This window comes from Hemitrygon akajei, chromosome 9 (assembly GCF_048418815.1).
Source record: "Hemitrygon akajei chromosome 9, sHemAka1.3, whole genome shotgun sequence".
In the NCBI taxonomy this organism is placed as follows: Eukaryota; Metazoa; Chordata; class Chondrichthyes; order Myliobatiformes; family Dasyatidae; genus Hemitrygon; species Hemitrygon akajei.
In genome coordinates, this window is record NC_133132.1 from 75,799,247 (window position 1) to 75,822,382 (window position 23,136).

A 23,136-nucleotide genomic window follows, 5' to 3' on the forward strand; every position below is an offset into this window, starting at 1 on the left:
CAAGGGGTGGGGAAGGGGAAGCAGGGAGGGGATAGGCAGGAGAGGTGAAGAAGGAATCTAAGGGAAAGCACTATGGGTAGTAGAAGAAGGCAGAATCATGAGAGAGGTGATAGGCAGCTAGAAGAGGAGACAGAGTGAAAGTGGGATGGGGGAAGGGAGAGGGAGGGAATTATCGGAAGTTGAAGAATTCGATGTTCATACCAAGGGGCTGGAGTCTACCCAGACGGTATATGAGGTGTTGCTCCTCCAACCTGAGTTTGACCTCATCATGGCAGTAGAGGAGGCCATGTATGGGCATATCTGAATGGGAATGTGAAGCAGAGTTGAAGTGGGTGGCAACCTACACCTCCTCTCTTACCATCATTCAGGGCCCCAAACAGTCCTCTCAGGTGAGGCAACACTTCACTTCTATTGCATCTGGTGCTCCCAGTGCGTCCACCTCTACATCGGCGAGACCTGATGCAGATTGGGGAACCGCTTCGTCGAGCACCTCCGCTCTGTCCGCAATAACAGACAGGATCTCCCGGTTGCCACTCACTTCAACTCTGCTTCACATTCCCATTCGGATATGTACATACATGGCCTCCTCTATTGCCATGATGAGGCCAAACACAGGTTGGAGGAGCAACACCTCATATACTGTCTGGGTAGTCTCCAGCCCCTTGGTATGAACATTGAATTCTCCAACTTCCAGTAATTCCCTCCCTCTCCCTTCCCCCATCCCACTTTCACTCTGTCTCCTCTTCTAGCTGCCTATCACCTCTCTCATGATTCTGCCTTCTTCTACTACCCATAGTGCTTTCCCCCTAGATTCCTTCTTCACCTCTCCTGCCTATCCCCTCCCTGCTTCCCCTCCCCCACCCCTTGATCTTTCCTCTGATTGGTTTTCCACCCTCCCCCCACCTTCTTTATGGGGTCCCTGCCCCCTCCTCCTTCAGTCCTGATGAAGGGTCTCGGCCCGAAATGTTGACTGCTCCATTCAACGGATGCTGCCCGACCTGCTGAGTTCATCCAGCTTGTTTGTATGTGTTGATTTGACCACAACATCTGCAGTATACTTCGTGTTTACTGATGATACAACCAGTGAGGATGCTCTCAATGGTGCCCCTGTAGAAGGTCTTGAGGATTTGGGAGCTCAGTTGCCTGAGGTGGAAGAGAAGATGTTGTGCTTTTTTTGCCAGTGTGTACAGTCCAGGTGAGATCTTCGGTGATGTGTATACCGAGGAATTTGAAACTACTCACTCTCTCGACTGCAGACCCATTGATGTTGATTGGGCCGAGCCTGTCTTCATTCCTCCTGCAATCCACAATCAGCTCTTCTGTTTTTTGGACATTGAGGGAGAGGTTGTTATCTTGGCATCACTGTGTTAGGGTGTCAACCTCTCCTCTGTAAGCTGTCTCATCACCACTAGAAATAAGGCTGATCAATGTTGTGTCATCTGTGAATTTGATCAGCAGATTGGAGCTGTGTGGCAGCATGGAATTAGAGGAGGGGACTCAGGACACAGTCTCATGTCTGTCTTAATCTAGGCTTTCTGTTTATCTTTTATTATAATTAACAGCTGGCTGTTGTAACCTTGGATTCCCTCAGAAACATTTTAAATTGGGTCCATTATTCCTGATCTCACTACAACCAGATAGCTTCTTACAACCTCCTAGTTTCTTACTTCACCTACCCCCCGTCTCCTCCACCCACCCTCCCCCTCACTTGATTTTACCTGTCACCTGCCAGTTTATACTGCTTTCCCTCCTCCCCATCTTATTCTGGTTTCTACCACCACCTTTTTCAATCCTTGGTCTTGGCCCAAAATGTTGACTGTTTATTCTCCTCCAGGGATGCTGGCTGAGTTCCCCCAGCACTATGTGTGTGTTGAACCAGATAGCCAGTGTCTTTATTGTTGTTTATCTCTTGTGGTTTAGTTTATTCTGTGATTAACTAATACTGAAGATTCACACCTTTTGAAGTCATTGTAAGTCTTGCTGATATTTTCTTAGCATTCTTAGAAAACCTTCTGAATTATTAACCGTACTTTTGTAGCTGGTAACCCCCAAATGTTGTTTTAAGTGTTTTTATTCTTCTGTTCTATAACGGGTATTTTACCCCTTTGATTACTGCGTGGCACATTTGCACTGGTAGTAGAGTTGGTGCCTCGCAAGTTTCGGTAATTTAATTGTAGTCCTGTGCCTGTTCCCCTTGTGACCAGGTGGGTTTCATCCCTTTAGGTACTTCCATTTCAAAATTTGAACTGTCCCATGTCATTTCCAGTGCACAAGTGTAAAGGGGAATGGAATAATTGTTATTCCGGATCCAATGCAACACAAATAAACAGTAAGATAAAGAATACAGTGATAAAAAATAAACATAAATATATAAGATAGCTTGTACACTTATTGTATGTACATAATTTGATGCTAAGTACATGAGTATCTGTACATAGGTGACTCTGAAAGGGGAATGATAAAGTAGTGGTGGTGGGTGGGTTAGTTGGTGGAGGTGCTGATTAGTGTTAGTGCTTGGGAAATTAACTGTTTTTGAGTCAAGTGGCCCTGGTGTGGATGCTACGTTGCCTCCTCAGTCCTTGAGCAGGTTGGGTGAAATACTTCATGATATTGCTGGGCTCTTTTCTGGCTGCTTTCTGTATCTGTGACCTTGATGGTAGGTAGGCTGATGCTGGTTTTGCTTTGGGCAGTTTTGACTACCTATTGTAGAGCCTTCCTGCCCACAGTAGTGTAGTTTCTGTACCATGCAGTGATGCAACATGTTAGGACGCTCTCTACTGTGCATCTACAGAAGATTGTTAATACTGATGTACGTAGTCCAGCTTTCTTCAACCTCCTCAGAAAATAGATGTGTTGGTGAGTTTTCTTAATTGTGTGGGAATCTATTCTACGAGCATGAGAGGTTATACGAAATGTGCACTCTGGGAGTTTGAAACTGTTTGCAGTTTCCATTACTGTGCCACCGATGTAATGAGGGGTGTGAGTGCGAGTTCTGAAGTTGATAACCATCTCCTTTGTCTTGCTGACATTGAGAAAGAGGTTATTTGTCTGGCACCAGGTCTTCAGCTCTTCCACCTCCTCTCTGTAGGTCATCTCATCGTTGTTGGTGATGAGCCCCACCAACCAAAATATGTAAATTATAGGTTAGTTGAACACTATAAATTGTTGCATTTTAGGGAGAGGTTTTGGGAACATGAGAAGTAAAAATGTTTTTAGTGTAGAGTTAATATAAATGGGTGTTTGATATTGGTGTGGACCTGATGCGAAAAAGCATATTTCTATACAGACCCTAATGCAAAATGGAGAAAGAACATGAAGCAACTCATCTGTGGGGACATGCAGAGTACTAACATTAATGGTAGAAGCTGTACAATACCTCCAATGTACCTTACCCATTCAAGTATTTCCTTCCCCATCTGCAGCACAGTCTCAATCCTGGATTCACCTCAACAGCCAGTTCAGAATTTGTAGAGAATCAAATAATCCTCAATTTAGAGGAACTACCCAAGACGAAAAGAAAATGGATCAGATTGAAGATTTGTGAATGTTAGTGGACAATTAGACAGTTGAAGCCTTTGCTGTTTTATGTACAGTAATAATGATCTTGATGTGAACATAGAAAGTTCCCAAAATACACATGGATTGGTGGTACTGTTGAGAGTAAGGATTGTCATTTTTTTATAGAACAATATTGATGAACTCATAGGATGAGCAGAGAAATAACAGGTATTTTGGGAAAACCACCAGAAGTACTGAGGAACAGAGAGACCTTTGTCCAAGGATCTGTGGCGGCAGAAGGACAGGCAGACAAGGTGGTTATGAAGGATACTTCATTAGCCAAGACATAGAATATGAAAGCAAGGTGGCTGTAGTAAGCAAGGTAATTTTTGTTAGACTCTAGCTGGAATAGTAGTTGCTGTCATAGAGTTGTAGAACACTACAGATGGCCTTGAGCCATCAATTCAGTGCTGAACCATTCATGTGCCTAGTCCCATCAGCCTGCACCTGGACCACAGCCCTCCAAACTTCTTCTTGAACATGTACCTATCCGAATTTCTCTTAAATGTTGAAATCTGCTCTGTCATCCTCCACTTGTGTTATCAACTCGTTCCACACTCTTGCCACCCTCTGAGTGAAGTAGTTCCCCCTTATGTTCCCCTTAAGCATTTCACCCTTAGCCCATGACCTCTAGTTGTAGTTTCACCCAACCTCAATGGAAAAAGCCTACTTGCATTTACGCTATCTATACCCCGCGATCATATCTCCCCTTAATCATCTACATTTTAAGGAATAAAGTCATAACTTAGTCAACCTTACCCTGTAACTTAGATTCTCAAGTCCTGGCAACGTTCTTGTAAATGTTCTCTGCACTCTTTCAACCTTGTTTACATCTTTCCTGTTGGTAGATAACCAAAATTGCACACAATTCTGCAAATCAAGCCTCAACAATCTCTTATACAATTTCAACATACCCGGTAACATCCCAACTCTGGTCCTCAATACATTGACTTATGAAGGCCAATGTGCCAAAAACTTCCTTTATCTACCTGTGATGCCGTTTTCAATGAATTATGGATCTGTATTCCCGGACCCCTCTGTCCTATTGTGTACTCTTTAGTGCCCTACTGCTCACTGTGTGAGACCTATCCTGATTGTTCTACCCAAAGTGCAACACCTCACATTTGTCTGCATTAAATTCCATTTGCCACTTATCAGCTCAATTTTCCAGATCCTGCTACAAGCTTTGGTCTTACTCACTATTCAGTACACCCCAATATTGGTGTCATCCCCAAATTTACTGATCCAGATTATCACATTATCATGCAAATAGTAAACAATGGATCCAGCACTGATCCCTACAGTGCACTACTAGTCACAGGCCTCCAGTCAGAGAGGCAACCATCTACAACCACTCTCTGGCTTCTTCTACAAAGTCAGTGCCTAAACCAATATACTGCTACATCTTGAATGCCAAACAACTGAACCTTCTTGACCAGCCTTCCACATGGGATTATCACAACATTCATTGCTTTCCTTCTTCAACTTTCCTGGTAACTTTCATGAACAACTATAAGATTGATTAGACATGACTTGCCACACACAAAGTCATATTGACTATCTCTGATCTGTCCCTTTTCATCCAAATAAGTATATACCTGGTTCCTTCGAAAACCTTTCAATAACTTTCTCACTACTGATGTAAGGCTCACTGTCAATAATTCCCTGGCTTATTTTTAGAGCGTTTCTTAAACAATCGAACATTAGCTATTGTTTAATCCTCCGGCTCTTCACCTGTGGCTAACGATGTTTTAAATATCTCTGCTAGTGCCCCCCGCAATTCCTGCATCAGCCTCTCACAAGGTCCAAGGGAACACTTTGTCAGACCCTGGTGATTTATCCACCCTAATTTGCTTCAAGACAGAAAACACCACCTACTCTGTAATTGTCTGCTAGAATAACCTTGTGTCTTTATTTAGCCCTCCTGATTTCCTTCTTAAGTGTTCTCTTGCATTTCTTATACTCTTCAAGTATCTCATTTGTTCCTGCCTGTCTGTTCCTACTATGCATCTCCTTTTTCTTAACCAGGACTTTGAAAACCAAATTCCATTAATCCGGGGGTTCCCAACCTGGGATCCACGAACCCCTTGGTTAATGGTAGTGGTCTATGGCACAAAAAATGTTGGGAATCCCTGCATAATCTGTAATCCTTGCCTTTTATTCTGGCAGGAACATACAAACTCTGTACTCTCAAAATTTCACTTTTGAAGGCCTCCAATTTACCAAGTACACCTTTGCCAGAGAACAACCTATCCCAATCCACAGTTGCCAGGTCCTTTCTGATATCATCCAAATTGGCCTTTCTCCAATTCAGAATGTTAACCTGTGGACCAGACCTATCTTTTTCCATAATTATCTTGAAGTTAATGGCATTAGGATCACTCAATACAATGTGTCACCCTACGCAAACTTCTGTCACCTGCCTTGTCTCATTCCTGATAGGAAATCTAATATTGTATTCTCTCTAGTTGGGACTTTATATATACTGATTAAGGAAACTTTCCAGAACACATTTGACAAATTCTTTCCCATCTAGCCCTTTTACAGTATGGGAATCTCAGTCAATATGTGGAAAGTTAAAATGATCAATTATCACTACTGGTGTTTCTTGCAACAGCCTGCAATCTCTCTGTAAATTTGCTCCTCTAAATCCCGTGGACTGTTGGATGGTCTATAATACCATTAACATGGTTATACCTTTCTTATTCCTCAGTTGTGCCCATAAAGCCTCGTTATGGTCATCAATCTATTGGAAGGATTTGACTGCACTTTAGAGGGTGCAGAGGAGATTGACTAGAATGCTACTTGGGCTGGTGTGTTCCAGAAATGAGGACAGATTGTATAGAATGGGTTTGTTTTTGTTCACGTAGAGAAGTTTAAGGTGAATCTGATTGGGGATTATGGTGATTAAGGATACTGGGGAATTATAAGGCTAGATACTGAGACTAACTTTACCCCTTAAGTGTCTTTGACCAGAAAGCTTTGGCTTTAAGGTAAGGGATAGGAGAGTTAGAAAGGATTTGAGGATGAACTTTCTCCAATTGGGGGTGTATGAAATCTGGAATGCTCTGCTGAGTGATGGTGGAAATAACTTTTTAGCTAACTATTTGAAACACTAAGCATAAAAAGCTGGCTCAATTCTGTAAAATGAAAATATTGAAAGGTAATTGATGGCACATTGGGTCAAAGCGCCTGCTTCTGTGCTGTGTGAACGGATGACATTTATAACATGTTCACTAGACCTGTGGAGTAGATGATCCGGGCATATTCAATAAATCCATACTAGAATAATAACCATAATAGAATCATTTAAAGACGGCACCAATTTGGGTGTTCAACCAGTGCGCAAAAGACAACAAACTGTGCAAATACAAAAAGAAAGAAATATTAATAAATGAATAAGCAATAAGCATTGAGAACATGAGATGAAAAGTCCTTGAAAGTGAGTCCATAGGTTGTGGGAACATTTTAATGCTGGGGCAAGTGAAGTTGAGTGAAGTTGCCCTGTTTGGTTCAAGAGCCTGATGGTTAAAGGTTAATAACTGTTCCTGATCCTAGTGGTGTGAGTGCTGAGGCTCTTGTACTTTCTTCTTGATGGCAGCGGTGAGAAGGGAGCGTTTCCTGGGTGGTGGGGTTACCTGATCATGGATGCTGCTTTCTTGTGACAACATTTCATTTACTGAAGTAATAAACCTGAGGAATTTAAAGTTGCTGACCTTCTCCACCTCTGATCCTCCAATGAGGAATGACTTATGGACCTCTGTTTCCTTCTGGAGTCAACAATCAGCTCTTTGGTCTTGCTGACATTGAGTGAAAGGTTGTTGTTATGGCACCACTCAGCCAGATTTTCAATCTCCCTTCCATATGCTGATTTGTCACCACCTTTGATTTTTGCCTGTTGTTTCACTGATGTTTTAATGTACATGTGACAAATACAACTGATCTTTTTTACTAAAACATCTGAGAAAAGCAGGAATAGATGCAGGACTAGAAGATGGTGTGTGTTTTGTTGGAATAATAATTGAGAGCATTGGTTGGTAGAGGTTGTGTGATCAGAGACTAGTAAAGGTCATTGACAATTGGTAAAAGAAAATAATAGTAGGTTGGATATAGCTAAAATGTTGGTATTCTGAGGTTTCCAATCATAAACAAAATTTCAGGAGAAAAGAAATGGCCATAAAATAATCTGTCCTCTCTCTGATCAAATATGTGATTCAATGTGTCAACTTGATAGACCAAATGACTTTGTTTGGTTTTCTATAATTGTTTTTCAGGAAAATTTTTACCTTTGAAAACTATGTTGGGATCCAGATATGATGATTACGTTCCTGAAGAGAATCGATTCCATCCAAGTATGCTGTCAAATTATTTAAAGAGTTTGAAGGCAAGTAACTTAAGTATACAGTATGTCATCAAGTTTATTGTGTATATGGTAAGATACAGGTTGAGAGCACTACTTCACTATCTGGAATAGGGAGGCTATTGCATAGGATTGTAGCAAGCTGCAGAGAGTTGTAAAATTACTTAGCTTCATCGTGGGTGTCAGCCTCCGTAATATCCAAGGTATCTTCAAGGAGCTATGACTCAGGAAAGCAGCTTCCGTCATCAAAGACCCCCACCACCCAGGACATACCCTCTTCTCATTGTTACCATCAGGAAGGAGGGACGGAAGCCTGAAGGCACACACTCAGCGATTCAGGAAGAGCTTCTTCCCCTCAGTAGTTCCATTTAATATCAGAGAAATGTATGCGACATACATCCTGAAATTCTTGATCTTCACAGACATCCATGAAAACAGAAGTATCCCAAAATGTTAGAATGCCAAAGCCCCCTACTCGCCCCTCCCACGCACAAGCAGTAGCAAAGCAACGACTCTCCGTCACCCTTACCCCCACCCACATCCACAAAAAAAGCTTCAGCACCCTGCACCCACAAAGTCAGCAATAGCAAAGCCCCTAGGAGAGACCATGATCTGCAGTACAACAAAAACTAATTGTTCATCTCACAATTCGACAAACCACAGAATAAAGGGAAAGAGAAGTGTCCCCCTTTCACAGTGAGAGAGGAGACATAATGAAACAACTTACTGATTTGTGATGATAAAGTCTGAATCGGCAACAAACTCTACTCCACCAACGAGAGGGGGAGAGAGAGAGAGAGAGTGATTCGCTGAGTGCTGAGCCTTAAACAGCTGATCCGCTGCTCCTGATGTTCTGTTTCCTCTTGTGATGCTTCAGTCGGTAGCACTGGCTTTGAGTCGGCTCGTCCACAGGGTTGTGAAGCCTCGGAACACCAAAGGTGCGCTCGTTTTCTGGGCCATGTCCTTGAGATTTCAAAGAAGAGCTGGTCATGAGCTCTTGGGAGCGGGTCCCACCACCGCAAAGAACTGAAATCTGAGTGTAACTCCAGGTCAAGGTCTCCAACACAACCCCATCCACTCTGAAGAGGACAAAGAGAGACATCAAAGGTAGAAATTAAGCTGTTTCTGCAGCTGAGCTGAAGGAGTCGTAAGCGCCGTTGTAGCTCCATCCTGCAAATGGACATTGAATCCATGAACGCTACCTCACTACTTTTTGATTTCATTTTTTTGCACTATTTATTTAATTTAGCTATTTAATATATATTATGTACTTACTGTGTTTTAGTTTTTGTATCTATTATTACGTATTGCATTGCACTGCTGCAAAGTTAACAAATTTCACCACATATGCCAGTGATGTTATACCTGATTCTGATTGTGTTCTTAATTGCAAGGCTCAGGAGCCATGTCTGAGGAAGCAATGTGGTGGGAGTGTGACCAAATATGTGGATGGTGTGCCTTAGGGAAATGGATTAATGTGTGCTGTGGTTGGAAAGCATCTGGGAGTGTGGGCAGATATTCAGTATGGCTGGAGGCCAGCTGACAGGGAATATGAGAAGGTGAAGGGAGGGATTTGTAGGAGGGTCCATTTGTTTGTCTGAAGCTTTTTCGTGCCTTGCATTTAAACAATTTTCTCCCAGAGTACAGTGATGTACACTTAATCATTATTTTTATTAACATTGGGTAGAAGTTCAGTTATTTCTATGGAACATTTACAATTTACAAGTAATTGTGGAATGCCTGATTAACCTAATTACACTTTTTATGTTTCTGATGTTCTTTTTAGGTGAAAATGGGACTCCTGGTTGATTTAACAAACACAAGCAGGTTTTATGAAAAGGCTGAAATAGAGAAAGAAGGAATTAAATATGTTAAACTACAGTGCAAAGGGTGAGTAGGAACCTATCTGGAGAAGTTACATTATCTTGGACTTTGAAATTGCACAAATGGTAGAAAAGATGTTTTTTTGTGTGGGTGTATACAAGTACATGTGTATGTATTCAGGGTCAGAATAATTCAGTGTACATACATCTACTGATGTCTCTGGGTACACCTTCAGTGATGTTCCTGGAATCATCGGGTGTTTTGGGTCTTTCAACATCATACATCCTCCTCCAGGTGACCCAGCCAGGGTTGATCAGACCCCAGCTTGTGCCCAGATGGCTGGCTACATATGACTCTATGGCTCCCCTCTCTTGAGCCACAGCCATCTTGAGGCCCTCTGTGCCTCATCAGTGGTACTGCGGGTGGCTCTCCTCTTCCTCTCTCCCTCGATGCCCATATTGCTTAAGACTGGCTAAGGAATGGGTTGCGAAAAAAAAACTTTACAAAGACAGAAGATTCTAAGAGAGGACAGGCCGTTTGTATTTCACTGAAAAACATTCAAAATAGTATCAAGTGCATAAGATTTGTCCAAATACGGGGCAGGTCAAAAGATTGGACAGAGCATAATCAAACTTTCCATGTCTTTACAGGAAAAATACTAGCATGGCCAAGAAGATTGGCTAAGTGGCAGAAGGCAAAGAGTGGGAATAAATGGGTTCTTGTTGGCTACTGGTAACTAGTAGTGTTCTGCAGGGGCTGTTGTTGGGTCCACTATTTTTCATGTATTATGTCAGTTATCTGAATGATGGGATTAATGGCTTTGTGTTGCCAAGTTTGTGGATGATACAAAGATAGTTGGAGGGGCAGGTAGTGCTGAGGAAGCAGGGAGTCTGCAAAAGGACTTGAGCAGATTAGTAGAATGGGCAAACAAGTGGCAGATAAATACAGTAAGAAAGTATGGTTATGCACTTTGATGAAAGGAATAAAGGCATAGATTATTTTCTAAACAAGGAGCAGATTCAGACATCGGTGTTGTAAAGGGTCTTAGGAGTCCTAGTGCACAAAGTTAATAGTAAGGAAGGCAATTGCAATGTTAGCGTTCATGTTTGGAAGAGTAGAATATTAAAAACAAGGACGTAATGCTGAGGCTTTAAGACGTTGGTCAGACAGCATTTGGAGTATTCAGAGCTTCATATCTAAGAACGGATGTGCTGTCATTGGAAAGTGCCTGGAGGAGATTTATGAGAATGATCCCTGGAATGAAAGGGTACAAGGAGTGTTTGATGGCTCCTTGTCTATACTCGTTGGAGTTTGAGGAATAAAGGAATCTCATTAAAACCTACCAAATATTGAAAGGCCTAGAATTCATTGCCACAGATGGCTGTGGAGGCCATGTCATTGGGTATATTTAAACCAGATATGGATAGGTTCTTGTTCAACAAAGACATCAAAGGTTACTGGGAGAAGGCAGGATAATGAGGTTGAGAGGGAAAATAAATCAGCCATGATTGAATAATGGAGCAAACTTGATGAGCTGAATGGTCTAATTCTGCTCCTCTGTTTTATGTTTAAGTTCTGCAAAAAAGAAGACAAATATAATTATGAAAAATTAGAGCACAAGGATATCCAGAAATTATACTGAGTTTCTGAAAAGACAGTTAACTTAATAAGATGAATGTTGGTCCTATGGAGAGTTATAGTGTTGTACAGCAGAGAAATAGGCCACAAAGTTTTACTAATCCCACTTGCTTCCATTAATTCCAATGCTCCTTGCCTGGCTTAATAATTTTTCTGGATGCCTCTTAAATGTTGTTAATGTTTTTGCCACTACCATCATCTATGACAGCTCATTTCAGATAGCAACTCCTCTTTGCTTGGGAAAAAATATCCCCTTGAATCCTCTTTTAAACCTCTTCTCTCTTGCTTGCCTTAAACTTAAACCCTCTAGTTTTAGACACACTTACCATTGTAAAAAGACTTTTGGTATCCACCTTATCTCTGCTTCTTGTAATGTTACACAGTACTGTGCAAAAGCCCTAGGCACATGTAAAAAAAATCTGTAAAGTAAAGATGCTTTCAAAAATAATGAAATGAATAGTTGCTAAATATCAAAGTGTTTACCATAAAGAGCAGTGTACAGTAAAAAAAACAAAATCAAATCAATTTTTGGTGTGACCACCCTGTACCTTTAACACTGCATCAATTCTCTTAGGTACACTGTCATGCAGTTTTAAGAAAATTGGCTGGTAGTTTGTTCCAAGCATCTTGGAAAACATGCACAATTTTTTTTGTAGACCTGGATGTCCTGCTTGCTTTTGTCTCTTCAGGTAATCCCAGGCAGTCTCGTTGATGTTGAGATCAGGGCTCTGAAGCGGCCATACACCTGTTGCAGAACTTCTTGTTCTTCATTTTTCTGAAGAGAATTCTTTATGACCTTGGCTGTCTGTTTGGAGTTATTGTCCTGCTGCAGAATGAAGTTGAGACTGATCGGACACCTCTGATGGTATTGTGTGGAGGATGAGAATCTGCATGTTCTTCTCAGCATTGAGGAATCCATTAATTCTGACCAGATCACCAACTCTATTTGCAGAAATGCAGCCCCAAACCTGCAGGAAACCTCCGCCGTACTTCACAATTGGCTGCAAACACTCATCTATCTAACACTGTCCAGCTCTTCTATGAACAAACTGCCTCCTGTTTGAGCCAAAAATTTCAAATGTTGACCAGTCAGTCCCAAGCACTTCCTGCCATTGTTCTGCACCCCAGTTTTTGTGGGTAGGTGGCCTTGTTTCCACTTCAGAGGAATGGCTTTTTGCCAGGAACTCTTCCATGAAGGTCACTTCTGACAAGGCTTCTCTGGACTGTGAAGGGATGTACTTGGGTTCCAGTGGTTTCTGTGAGTTCAGAGCTAATAGCAGTGCTGGATGACTTCTGATTTAGGAGGGATGTCAGTTTAATGTTTCTCTCTCCTGTTTCTGTGGACGAGCACTGTATTTCTGGCCCTCATCCTCGATTGTTTCTTTGTGCTACTTTAACAGAGCTTGGACAGCACATCTTGAAATTTTGGTCTGCTGTGAAATTTCAGCTTGGGAGAGACCTTGCCGATGCAGGGTGACCATCTTGTGTCTTGCTGCAATGCTCACTCTTGTCATGGTGTAAGAATGAATGATTTGAAGAGTAAACTGTCACATCTACCACACACCTTTTATTTTGTGTGTCTTTCACTCAATTTGATTCCTTTTATACTCGTTTATGTTTCAGTTGATCAGTTTTGTTCATTCAACTCATGACATCTTTGATCATTAACACCTTTTTGTAGGTATTTAGCCTAGTGCATGATTAAACAAAAATCACAAAGTAATTTTTGAAACATCAGTTGCTTAATATGTTACTTTCTTTAACAAAATATAAAAAATTCTGTTAGCATACGATTTTTTGGAAATTGAATGTTTAGAAATCTAAAATTTACTCTTTTGTACTGACACAGCAATGCAGAAGGCAAAAAATAAACTAAAACAAAATTTATATAAAAAAAACTCTAGAATGCCTAAGACTTTTGCACAGTATTGTATACCTCTAGCATGTCACCTCTTGGCCATCTTTGCACCAGAGAACACAGACCCAGCCTCTCCAATCTCTCCTTATCCAAGCCAAGCAACAGCTTTGTCAATATTTTCTGCATCCTCTGTAGCTTTATTATATCCTTCTTGTAGTATGGAGACTAGAATGGCAGACAGTTCTCAGAGTGAGGTCTAACCAATATCATGTACAGAAGCAAAATGATGTCTGAACTCTTGTACTCGGTGCCTCAGCTGATGGAGTACTCTTACTACCTTGTCTACCCGTGTTGCCACTTTCAGGGAACTTGAATCTCTAGATTTCTCTATTCAACAATATTCCCCAGGGCCTTGACATTCATTGTATGTCCTTCTTGGCTTATCTTCTCAAAATGCATGATTTCTTGTATGATTTAAATTCCATTAGCCATTCTTTCCTCCACTTTCCCATTTGATCATTATCCTGTTGTAACTTTAGGGAATTTGGTTCTGGAGACTGCCAGATATCATATCTTTTGTTGACCGCTAAATTTTACTTAACTATTCTGAAGTATGCATAATTACACCACCTAATTACACTTAGTTGCTAAGAAAGGATTGAATGCAGTTCTTTGAATTTTTGAAACATTAGTATTGGATTGATTGGAGGGTGTGTCATACAAGGATAACAGCCTATGACAGGTTGCCAGCAGTGGCAATTGGTTTGTTAGAATTGGCCGCTACACGTACTCCTAATCTCATTAGCACATGACACAGGAAGTAATTCTGTGATAACAACCCTGGAAGTCCTGCTCTTTAATCTTCTGCAAACCCTCTGCATTTGCTTTGGAGCATTTTATCTTTCAGGTTGCCTGAATCATTGGTACCAGTGTAGACCATGACCTCAGGCTGCACACCCTTCCCTTTGAGTAAGTCCTGTGTCAAAGATATCCTTGACTCTGGCACTAAGGAGGCAACACTTCAAATTGGAGCCTTGCTCGTGGTCACAGAATCATCTTTGTAAGCTCTTGACTAACATGTCGTCCATCATTACTGCTTGCCTAGACTTTGACCTATTCTGCTGTACAACAGTCACTGCTCTGGCTGCTGATGTTCTGCTGTTGCTTGCTTGGAAGCCAACTGCCCTCCCCCAGCAAAAAAGTATCCAAAACAGTATACTTGTTAGAGAAGGAAATAACCTCAAGGGATTCCAGCATTCCTGGTGGTCACCTATCTTTCTGGGTGAACCTGAGGTCTGACCATATTCCCAAAGTTTCTGTCAATAACATGCTCTGCCTCTTGCAAGCTCGTCAGTGAATCCAGCTTCTGCTCCAGTTGATCCATGTGGTCTGAGAGGAGCTGTAGTTGAACACACTTCCTGAAAATGTAGTCATCAACAACACCTGACTTTTCCCTGATCTTCCACAGCTCGTAGGAGGAGCATACTCCTCTGCTGACTGTTATTTCGACCTCTGAAGTTAATATTGAGTAAGAGAAAGGTACAGAAAAAAGAAAGCCCTTTCAAGACAAAGGAAAGGCCTTTCTTTGACTTGTCATACCTTGTCACTGCTTAGCCTCTTTGCCAAAGCCTCTGCACCTAGACCTAAAGCAGCCCTTCTCAAAATGGCTGCTCTAGTATGGCCACCCTGTTAAATCCTGCCTTTCTCCCTTTTGTATGCAAGAGCTTACTCAATAGACCTTTCCTTAGGAAAAATCAGTTAGGCTTTTCTTGAGCTGATCACTTTTGGTAGGAAAAAAAAGCCTTGGAAATTAGTAATGGAAAACAAGGAGAAGGTAGATGAATTAAATGGGTACTTTGCTTTAGTCATAATTGGAGAGTCTACTTTTAATATTCCAGGGATTGCATAAATTGGGAATTGAAGGGGGGAGAGGAACTCCAGGAAAATTCCAATTACAGGGGTGTTGGTATTTTGAATCTATGGAATGTCAAATCTCATGTCCTGATATATACTTCATCCTAGATTCTAAAAAGTGTGGCTAGTGAGATAGTTGATGTGCTGGCTTTAATTTATTAAAATTCCCTAGATACAGGAAAGGCTTTATTAAATTAGAAAATTACAGGTGTAAATATTACTCATAGAGAGGGAAGATGCTGGAAATGAAAGTAATACACACAAAATGCTGGAGGAACTCCGCAGGCCAGGCAGATAAAAGGTCTCAGCCCAAAACACTGACTATTTACTCTTTTCCATAGATGATGCCTGGCCTGCTGAGTTCCTCCAGCATTTTGTGTGTATCACTTAATATATTGTTTTGGGGAAAATACTAGAGGTCATTGCTAAAATGTTTTAAGTGTTAAAATACTTAAAATATGAGATCGAGGAAAAAGAACATGTCTTTTTGAAGGGGAAATCATGTTTGCTCAATAATTTGGAGCTCTAAGGGAGTAGCATATGCTGTGAGTAAAGGAGTCAATATACAATGTAAGAATTCCAAGGTTGCGTTTGATAAGGTGCCAGATCAAAAGTTATTGTGGAGAATCTCATGCTGGTGGAGATAAGATGAATAGAAGCTGGCTAATAGGAACTACTCAGTAGTCAGAAAGGGAAGCAGTGTCTATGAAGTTTTCAAAGCTTCTTGATAAGTTAGTTGTGAAAGACTACTGTGGGTTGGATTAGAATGGAGAATTGAGGTTACAATCAGATCAGTCATAATCTTATTAAATGGTTGAGCACATTGAATTAGTCCATTCTTGCTTCTATTACTTATGTTTGTGTGAAACATTGTAGGCTAGTCAGAGCAATTTTTGAGTGTGGAAGTGGCCTGTATATCAGAGATGTGCAGATGTTGGTTGAAACCTTGGCATATAAAAAGGCTGATGTAAAATTGCAAATGTGAGGAGATGTAAAGCAATAATTGTTTTCCTCTAATTTTCCTTCTCATTTTCCAAAGCAATTATTTAGGTTGTCTGGGAATATTGAGAGGGCATTGTCTCTTGCGCTGCATTGGAGCCAATGACATTGATGGGGTGAGCTAGGGTGCAGGGTTCTCCTATGTGGTTGCTGCATTGTCTGCAGAAATATTGCATCTAGGTGAAGGAGGTAGGGAATTCCCCATTTGTTTCTTTGGAAAGGAACCCCATCAGTTTAAAAAAAAGTCTAAATTGTTCTTCTAAACTTGCAAGTTTTACGAATATTCTTCTGGAATAAGATGTTTGATTTTTAGTTAGTTCAGTGGTAACACTGGGTATATCTGGTAATCCTAACTTTTCTATCAATATTTTTGTAAACTCAACTAGGTTTGGAAAAAAAAACTGGGAAAAAAACCCTACTAAACTGGTTTAGAATCTTGACAGGAATGAGATGAGGTGGCAGTAGTGGGTTGAAGTGTAGTGTAAACAAAGCTTCTGGAAATTCAGATGTCATAAGTTTAATTTAGAAACTCTCAAAGGTGGTTGTCTTGTGTCTAGAGAATTGAATGGGCTGTTAGTGTCGTGTAAAATAGGTGAGCATTATGGAGATGCAAAGCTTGTTCTAATAACTAAGCTTTAATTTAGATTGTGAAGCAGAAAGTTATTTAAAATTGGTGATGACATGCTATTTGAATGGAAACCCAGACTTCCATTGAAAGTGTTCTGCAGGAACTCGCATGAATGACTTGTATGAAATTGTAGATGGATAGGTTAATAAGTATGCAAACGACAGACTAGTGTGGTAAATAGTGTAGAAGGTTTCTAAAGGATACTGTGGGATTTTGCTCATTTGCTGATATGGTGGAGAAATGACAGATGAAGTTTAATCTGGGCAATTGAGGTGTTGCACTTTGGGAGATCAAATGAGAAGGAAAAATACACAATTAATGGCAGGACCTTTTAACAGCATCAATGTACGGAGTGGTCTATATATATCTATATATATACACATATGCACTTAAGGTGAGAGGAGGAAACTTCAAAGATGATGTGTGGACAGGTTTTGATTTTCACAGTGGATGTCTGGAATACGCTGCTGGGGTGGGTGGTGGAGGCAGATATAATTGAGCTGTTTTAACATGCTGTTAGACATATTGTATAGGGAATGGAGGGATATAGATCATGTTTGGGCAAAATGGATTAGCTGTCAATACCTTGATTAGTTTAGCACCACATTGTGGGCTGAAGGGCTGTACTGTGTTTTTTTTAAGCTTCAGCTCTATAAATGCTAAAAATAATTTTAATCAAATGAGGCTGTCAAAGACACAAAACTTCAAGTTGTAATTCCCAGCATTTTAAATAGGTTTTCCTCTTTATGGATATACTAAATGTCTTGTTATGATAATAGACCATAAGACATAATTAGGCCATTCAGCCCATTAAATTCACTCCATCATTCCATTATGGCTGATCCCAGATCCCATTCAACCCCTCTCACCATATCCCTTGATGCTTTGACCAATCAGGAATCTTTATTTTGCAATGGTCTGAATGGAAGGTAGGCTCTTAAATTCTAGCATTAACATTCTTTTCTGTGTCAAACAGCAGAATGTGGAACAGTACAGTAGATGAGCAGACCTTTCAGCCCATGATGTTGTGCTGAACTAATTAAACTAGTTATTAAATCACTTCTGCCTATGAAATATCCATACTCCTCTATTCTCTGCACATTCATGTGCCTATCTTAGAGAATCTGAAGTGCCTGTTCTATTTGCCTCCTCTACCCCCTCTGGTAGTGCATTCCAGGGACCTACCATTTTCTGTGTTTTATTTAAAAATTTGTCACCCATCTCCTTTGAACGCCCCCTCACCTTAAATTTATCCCCGCTGGTATTGGATATTTCAATTCTGGGAAGAAGACCCTGTTCTCTATTCTGTCTTTTCTTCTCATAACCAAATAAACCTCTAACAGATCTCCCCTCAGCCTGCACTATGCCAGAGAAAACAACACAAGTTTGTTCAACCTCTCCTTATACATATGCCCTTTAATCTAGACAGCAACGTAGCAAACCTCTTTTGCCCTCTATCTAATCCTTCCTCTAAAGGGCTGACCAGGATTGAATGTAGTGTTCCAGGTGAGGCCTGACCAGTTTTATAAAGCTGCATTACAACTTTCTGACTTGAATTCAGTGCCTTGATTAATAAAATCAAGTATTTTATATCATCATTTGTGTAGCCACTTACAGCAAGCTATGGACATGCACCCAAGATCACTTGGTAAGGGTCTTGCCATTAACAGTATACTGTCCTTTGTATTCAACCTTCCAAAGTGCAGCACTACACCCTTGCCTGGACTTGGCTTTATCTGCTGGTTCTCCATCTATATCTGCAATTGATTTAAAACCTGCTATATCCTTTGACAATCTTCTATACTGCACAATACCACTAATCTGCATATTGTCTGAGAATATATCAACCCACCCATCCAAATTTCATTCTACTTATTTATATTTTGTTTTTTGTGGGCAAGTCAATTCTGAATCCAAGTGGCCAAGTCACTGTGGCATCTTAATGCCTGGTTGTATATGGTTAAAGCAATATTTTCATATGAGTAACATTCTGAATTGATTCACATTGGTACTTCAGCTGCATTTCTTCCAAACCCTCCCCAAAAAAATCTTTACCACTGAAGCTTGGTTATCTAATATATTGTTGCAGTACCTAATCCTGCTGCTGGATGGAGCTAAATACCTTTGCAGTTCTTTATGAAAACTGTAATATTGTTGACAGAGCGCTGAGCTTTAATGGAATTTTGAGTAAAGAGGTTCAGTAGCAAGTCTGATGAATTGAAAATTATAAATATTGTATATATTGAGAAAAACAGAAGTTAATATGAAAAAGGAACTAGTTGAAGGCTTTTGGTCAGTTACATGAAAACAACTCTTTCCAATTTCCTGGTTCAATGATTTAGAATTCAGTTTGAGCTGTGGTTTATGCATGGCATTCTTGCATCAGTAAACAAGAATAATACTTTCACAACCTTGGGCATTATTCTTGTATATTAATGGAAGGTCTGCATTAAGAGATGTTTTGTATTTATGTAGCAACACTTAACAGAGAAATACAGTACTCAAGATCTAGAATGGGAGGAAAGTGTCACATGTGAATATTGGGTGAGTGAGGATTATGGGATAGGGTGCTGAGGGAAGATACTGCAAGTACTTCTAGACGTAGAAAAGGGAAAGATGTACAATTGAGTGAATTTGTGGATATATGGTGCTAGATTGTGATGGATGTAATTTCAATATACTGGAAATGGAGTGACTGTAGATAGCATCCCTGATTGCATTCTGGAAAAGTTGTCGTTCATTTAAGATTTGAAATTCTGGGTCAAGTAGAATGATCAGGTTGTCTCTGGCCTGATTCAGCTTGTCTTGAGCTGGCAATGCAAGGTTGATAAGGAGAAATACACACGAAAACTACAGAGGATGTCATTTATAATTCTGCTTGTGGCAGTCTTCAGCGCAGAGCAGAAGATCAGTGAAGGAGATGAATTTTTGGAGAAATGGGTCAGGTTTGGGATGTGATTAAAATATACTTCCAAGTAGAAGCATATGAAGGAGAAGCCAGCAATGAACAGGCAGGTAGATAAGCAAGGAAGGTTAAGAATTTGTGCCCTGCCCTTTGATAAATTTGTATTTAAAAGTGCTTTCTGAAGATGTTATCTTACTTTGTTAAATTTCCGGAGTTAGGAAGAACTTATGTGAAGTAGCTGATTGTTCCTAATTGTTGGAAAGATTACATAAATTTCAATTGCTTTCAAATTCTGTATCATTTCAGACTACTTTGCTGACAGCTTAATTGATCTTGAAGCCACTTGAGAAATGATGAATTGGGGATCAGTTGTTACAAGAGTGATATGTCTGATTTCAGTGATGAGCCTTAGAAATAATGCCAGTCTGAGGACCAGCCATTAGATTAAAAAAAAGTTTTTCTTTCTATAAGTACTTGCATATGTGAACTTTTTTAGATGGCATATTCCCTGATAAATCAGTGTGTATTAGCTGGCAGAGTTCATACAGAAAGCTTGTAAGACAGAGGGGACAGGTATCTCCTTGGCTATAACAACAACAATATCTTGGCAGTAGCAATTACAGTGCCTTCTGAATAGGCTGCTGAACTCTGATGCTTCAAATAAACATTAGTGTTGGTAAATTTTGTATTGTAGATCAAAATATTTAATACCATTTAAGAGTTTATATTGTTATGATCCACTAACCCATTGCCAGCAGTTGACAACATAAACCCATTACATTGACTTAAACCTCTTTTAAAATACTCACTTTCATTTTTCAAATGTTCTATCCCTCCACATTTCTCATCTCTTCCCCTTTACTAATTCTGGCCTCTAATGCGTGCTTGCTTATAACTGCTGTGTCTTGTGCAAGGTTGTGAAATTCCCTCATGACAACTCTGCCTTTTTATCTGGCTTGACATTCCTTAAACCTTTTTTTTAGTATCTACCTTGATATCCCAGAAGTGACTCAGATTTAACTTTTTAAAAAATCATGATTCTGTGAAGTCCCTTGTGACATTTTCTTACATTGAGAATGCAGGTTGTTTTCCAGTCATCAGTCAAATAATGCTGTAGTAACCTTTAATTGCCACCAGGTAGCACTGTCCCCATTATAAGTGACCAAGACCAAAATTGTTGAATCCAAAAAGTTTGTCAATATTGTCATGGTTGTACTTTGCTGAAACAGAGCTTGTATGTAATCTTAGAGCAAGTGCTGAGAAACCCTGGGAAAAAGACAGTGTACCTTCACTCTTATGTTTTTATGCACTTCTGCAAGATCACCCCTAAGACACCAAGGAACAGAGTCCTAGTTTGCACATCCTCTCTCTCTGAGACTTGACAACATGATCATAAATCTGTACTGTCTTCTTTCCAGCTTAATAACAGCTTTCCTATAGCAGGCTGACTAAAACTGAACATAATATTCCAAGGGCTGCCTCTCCAGCATCTTATACAACTGCAATATAATTTCCTAGATTCTGTACTGAATTTTCTGTCTGATGAAGGTCACTTTGTATACCGCACTGTCTACCTGTGACTCTACTTTTCAGTGTACTATGCACTGGCTCCTTGGGGCCATCGTACAGTGAACATCGTACCCTGACTTGTCTTCCCAAAATGCCACACCATGTATTTAAATAAAAATTCCATTTGCCCACTTACCCAGCTGATTAAAATCCTGCTGTAATTCTGAATAACCTTCTTCTGCCCACTTGTCATCTTTAAAGTTATTACCATGCCTTGTATATTCTCATGCACATCATTGATGGAGATGACAAACAGCGCTGGATCAATGTTAACAAATGAGGCACACCTCTACTCACAGACCTCCAGTCTGAAGCACAATCTTCTGCCATGCTCTTTTGCTTCCAACCATGGAGCCAATATTGTATCTAGCTAGTTGGCTCTTCCTCAAACCCATGTAATCTAATTTTCCAGAGCAGTTAACAATGCAAAATCTTTGTAAAAGCGTTCAGCCCCCAACCCTTTGTTCACTTAAAGGAGAATTATAACTAGGGATTTTGATCCATTTAACTGAAAATTTTTACTTGTCAATCACAAGCTTTTTTCTCATAGTAGAGTCCAAAAATGGAAAATTGTAAAGAATGATAAATTAAAAATTCAAAAACTGAAATATCAGCAGTTCAAAAGTATACATCCCCCTTTGCTCAGTTCTTAGTTGAATCACCTCTTACAGATATTAAAGTCAGTAGTCTTTTTGGATAAATCTCTATTAGCTTTGCACAATGTAATGGAGCAAGATTTGCCCATTCCTCCTTGCAAAATTATTCAAGCTATGTCAGGTTAGTTGTGGAGCGTCAGTGGACACCAACCTTGAGGTGTTGTTGCCAGAGATGTTTATTTGGGTAAAGGTCCTGACTCTGACTGGGCCACTCAAGAGCATCATTTTCTTCATTTGTAGCCACTCCATGGTTGCTCTGGCAGTGTGCTTTGGGTCATTGTCCTGCTGAACTTCCTCCCAAGTTTAAGCTTTCTGACAGAGGCTAGCAGGTTTTATCCAGGATCTCTTTTTATTTAGCAACCTTCATCTTCCCGTCAATCCTGACCAGATTTCCAGGCCTTTGTGCTGAAAACATCCACATTACATGATGCTACCTCTACCATACTTTACGGTAGGGATGGTCACAGGGATGCGCAGTATTAGATTTACACCTCATGTACCACTTACAGTTGAGGCCAAAAAATTGCACTTCAGTCTCATCCAACCACAAGACCTTCTTCCACATCTTTACAGCATTTTCTAAGTGATGCCTTACAATATCTTTATGGGTAAGGATATGTTTTTTAGTCAGGGCTTTTTCCTTGCCACTCTTCCACAAATACACTTTCTGTGCAAGCCATGAACTTCTTCAACATTTGCTGCCACTGAATTCTGCAGCTCAGAGTGACTGTTGGCATCACAGTAGCCTCTCTTGCAATTGCCATTCTTTTCTGGTGACTAGGTTTAGAGGGATGGCCTGAGGGATGGCCTGACCTAGGCAATGTGACTGTGGTTTCATAAGTTTTCCAGTTTTTCAGGATGGACTACACTGAGCTTATGCCTTTGAGATGGTCTGGTACTCTTCCCCAGATTTGTGCTTCTCTATTATCATTTCCTTGACATGCCTTTGATGCTCTTTTGTTTTCATTTTGGTTTGGTCTGTTGAAAATCTACCATACTGTTGGACCTTACAGACGGGGGGGGGGGGGGTATTTATTCAGGTGATCCTCCAATTTTCTCAAATATTGTTTTCTCATCAACAAATTGGGTGAGTTGGTAAGGTATTGCACCTGAGGAAAGTTAGTATAGTAATTAAAAAAGGGGATGAATTATTTTTCAGTCTCAGAATATTTGTTTCTAATCTTTAGTAAATTGGTAGATTCTGGAATTTTTCATTTGATTTGACAT

The 23,136-nt window shown here is 40.3% G+C and overlaps 1 protein-coding gene across 1 annotated transcript in view; it reads left to right on the plus strand.

Annotated features, from left to right (window-relative positions):
• The window catches only part of rngtt (RNA guanylyltransferase and 5'-phosphatase), a 335,310-nt gene that overhangs the window by 10,564 nt on the left and 301,610 nt on the right, over positions 1 to 23,136 (plus strand). The window contains exons 2-3 of the mRNA XM_073056388.1: positions 7,833 to 7,942; positions 9,705 to 9,808. Coding sequence (XP_072912489.1) covers positions 7,833 to 7,942; positions 9,705 to 9,808 — 214 coding nt within the window. The remainder of the gene's footprint in view (positions 1 to 7,832; positions 7,943 to 9,704; positions 9,809 to 23,136) is intronic.